Source organism: Plectropomus leopardus, unplaced genomic scaffold (genome assembly GCF_008729295.1).
Source record: "Plectropomus leopardus isolate mb unplaced genomic scaffold, YSFRI_Pleo_2.0 unplaced_scaffold18979, whole genome shotgun sequence".
NCBI lineage: Eukaryota > Metazoa > Chordata > Actinopteri > Perciformes > Serranidae > Plectropomus > Plectropomus leopardus.
The window spans coordinates 1-2576 of record NW_024620473.1 but is presented as its reverse complement, the minus strand read 5'-3'; the positions used below and the strand labels follow the sequence as shown (position 1 = coordinate 2576).

The 2576-nt window shown below is 38.5% G+C and overlaps 1 protein-coding gene across 1 annotated transcript; it reads right to left on the bottom strand.

Annotated features, from left to right (window-relative positions):
- Window positions 1-232: 232 nt before the first annotated feature.
- On the bottom strand, window positions 233-2503 carry LOC121965195 (DNA replication ATP-dependent helicase/nuclease DNA2-like; the record flags this gene model as incomplete). Its single annotated transcript, XM_042515352.1, has 6 exons — window positions 233-239; window positions 772-985; window positions 1256-1345; window positions 1599-1792; window positions 1970-2062; window positions 2375-2503. Coding segments are annotated over 6 exons (727 nt in total), but the record flags the coding sequence as incomplete, so codon positions are not given.
- Between the last annotated feature and the right edge of the window lie 73 nt (window positions 2504-2576).

Genomic DNA, 2576 nt, shown 5'->3' with positions numbered 1-2576 from the left:
CATTTATGTATTAAAGACATATAAATAATTGCAGGAGGAACACTTATTTGGACTTTATGGCCACTTCAGAAGTTGGAAGTCACCACTTTTTTTGATGATCAAGCCAGTAAATCCAAACGAATTATGCTTTTCTGTGAGATAACTTCCCATTTGAATTGCAGAGAATCTTGACAAGGTAATGATGTGTAGAATATAGATATACATGTATAAAGTCTGAGATATAAAATCTCACCTGCGACCTGGCCAAGAGGGAAGCAAGACATCGTTACAAAAACAACTGTCACAGACTACAAATAAACAAGTTAACACATCCAGTTAAAATGCAACACAAAAGCCAGTTGAACACATAAACATTAAATAGCCTAAAACACTTTCAGTGATTATTTGAATAGCAATCACACTGACCAAGAGAGCTATTTTCTCATTCCTTTTAAAATTACTAAAATTCCCCGCTTAATAGCATGTCTTTACTAAAAAAGTTCAGGCATTTATATTTGTACACTTGATCTAAGCAGCTTAGAACTAGCTTATGGAGATCACCAATGACCTGGTGAGCTTTAAGAAAACTGACAGTTGCATGGTTAAACTAATTTACTGGCACTGATCTGTAATATTGTTGTTTTTTTTTGCTGGTTGAAGCTAACCAGCACTTTCATTAAGAGGATTAAAACTTTCCAGTCATATATCAAAAACTTCTCTCTCAAATCATTTCTACCTCAACACAGCACTTGAAAAAACTATTGCGTGCAGCTTGCTGCGTATTGTACCTACCATGGAGCAATCTAGGAAGCAAACGGGGTTGCTAGGCAACAATGTGGCTTGTATCCAACCCAGGTTGTGCTGGGGATGAGCCTCAGAGTAGGATCTGAGCTCCGACTGGACAGACGGCAGGAAGGGCAGGGTGAGCAGGGCCGTGGCTGTCCTCTCTGATCCACACTCCAGCCGTCCCTCGTACATCAGGGAGTTACTGAGAGACATGATCTGACTAAAAACACACAGACCACACACACTGTTTATTATGCAATGGGAATAATTTGGTTATCCTAAAAACTCTTGCTGCTGATTTGTAGTTGTAATGTGAATAGAATAAAGCTTCTCCACACTAGTTAATAGTTAATAGTTTCTCTTTAAGATCAAATAAAAATTCAGATTTTATTTATTACAGATAATAATGAAATTTGTTCTTGCAATGAAGAGTTCAGGAAGAGTTTAGGATTGCTAAAGCACACAGTGTTGTCTGTGTATGTAGATGTACCTGTTCATCCGGTACTGTACGTTGAGTTGAACCACTGCTTCACTGTGGAGCTCCAGTCGCTTAAACAGACTTTCGTCCATCCCAAGTGACCTGGAGAAAAACATAAAGACAGAGGATTATTATTTTATTTCAACTTGTAACAGTCCAACATTATTTCAACTTTAAATTAATTACCAAACTGACCCAGTCACATTTTACATGTTGAACCTTATACATAACTTTATGTGAAGACTGATATGTTTTACCCTCATGACAAATAATTACAATAAATGTGTTTAAGCCAATTTTTTTTCCATTTTCCCATTTTATCAACATACACCTCAGCTACACACACACACTTTACCTAGCCTCCTGATTTTGTACTATTGGCGGCAGCTGTTGGTGGTCTCCAACTAGGACAAATCTCTTGGCATAGAACAGCGGTCCCAGACAGATCGGCTGGCTGATCTGTGAAGCTTCATCTACGATGCAGAAATCAAACCGCCGACGTGTGAAAAGGGGATGCTTGATGCCCATACAGGTGGTAGCCACGACCAGCTAGACAGAGAGAGGATTGGTATTAATTGTAAGACTTTTGTTGTAAGTTACAGTATTAATAAGTGACATGTCTTGATACAGAAAAGACGATGAGATCGGATGTAAAAAAAATGCTGATATCACTGTATATAAATCACTCAGTGTTGTTGCAATTATAATATTCCACAAACTCCTCACCTCCTTGTTATAGAGCTGCTCCAACTCTGACAGAGTTTGAATTCCCTTCTTCCTTGCATTTTCCTCTGTGTAAGGCAGGATGTCTGGATGAACCTGGAGAGGGTGACAGAAAACAAGAGAAATCAGAGCAAGGCAGAGGGGACAAAGGTTTTTTTAAAATATTCAGGGTTTTTTTTCCACTGTTGAATTTTTCAAAAATAATGTTAATATATTGAAATATCATGTGTAATTTCAATAATATTTAATAGTTATTTGTGCTTTGAGGGAAGTTTCCACGAGAGAACAAAACAACAGATCTATTAAAAAAAAAACCAAAAAAAAACACAGTTTATATTAGCTCTGATGGAAAGTGATGTCTGTTATGCAGTACATACAATACAGGAAATTATGCAAACTACAGCGCACCTTCTGCCCCTGCCCAAGACGTAGAAACCCAACCCGGAAGCGCTTTAGCTTCAGCAGGATGTTGTCAACAGCGGAGTGTGTGTAGCTGGTCAGCAACACACTAAACCCACATGCATGAAGGATGCGGACCTGAAGGAAAAAGTGATGAAGAGACAAAAGAAGGAAAGAAAGAGTGATGGAGGGTGCCACATGAGGGAAGGGG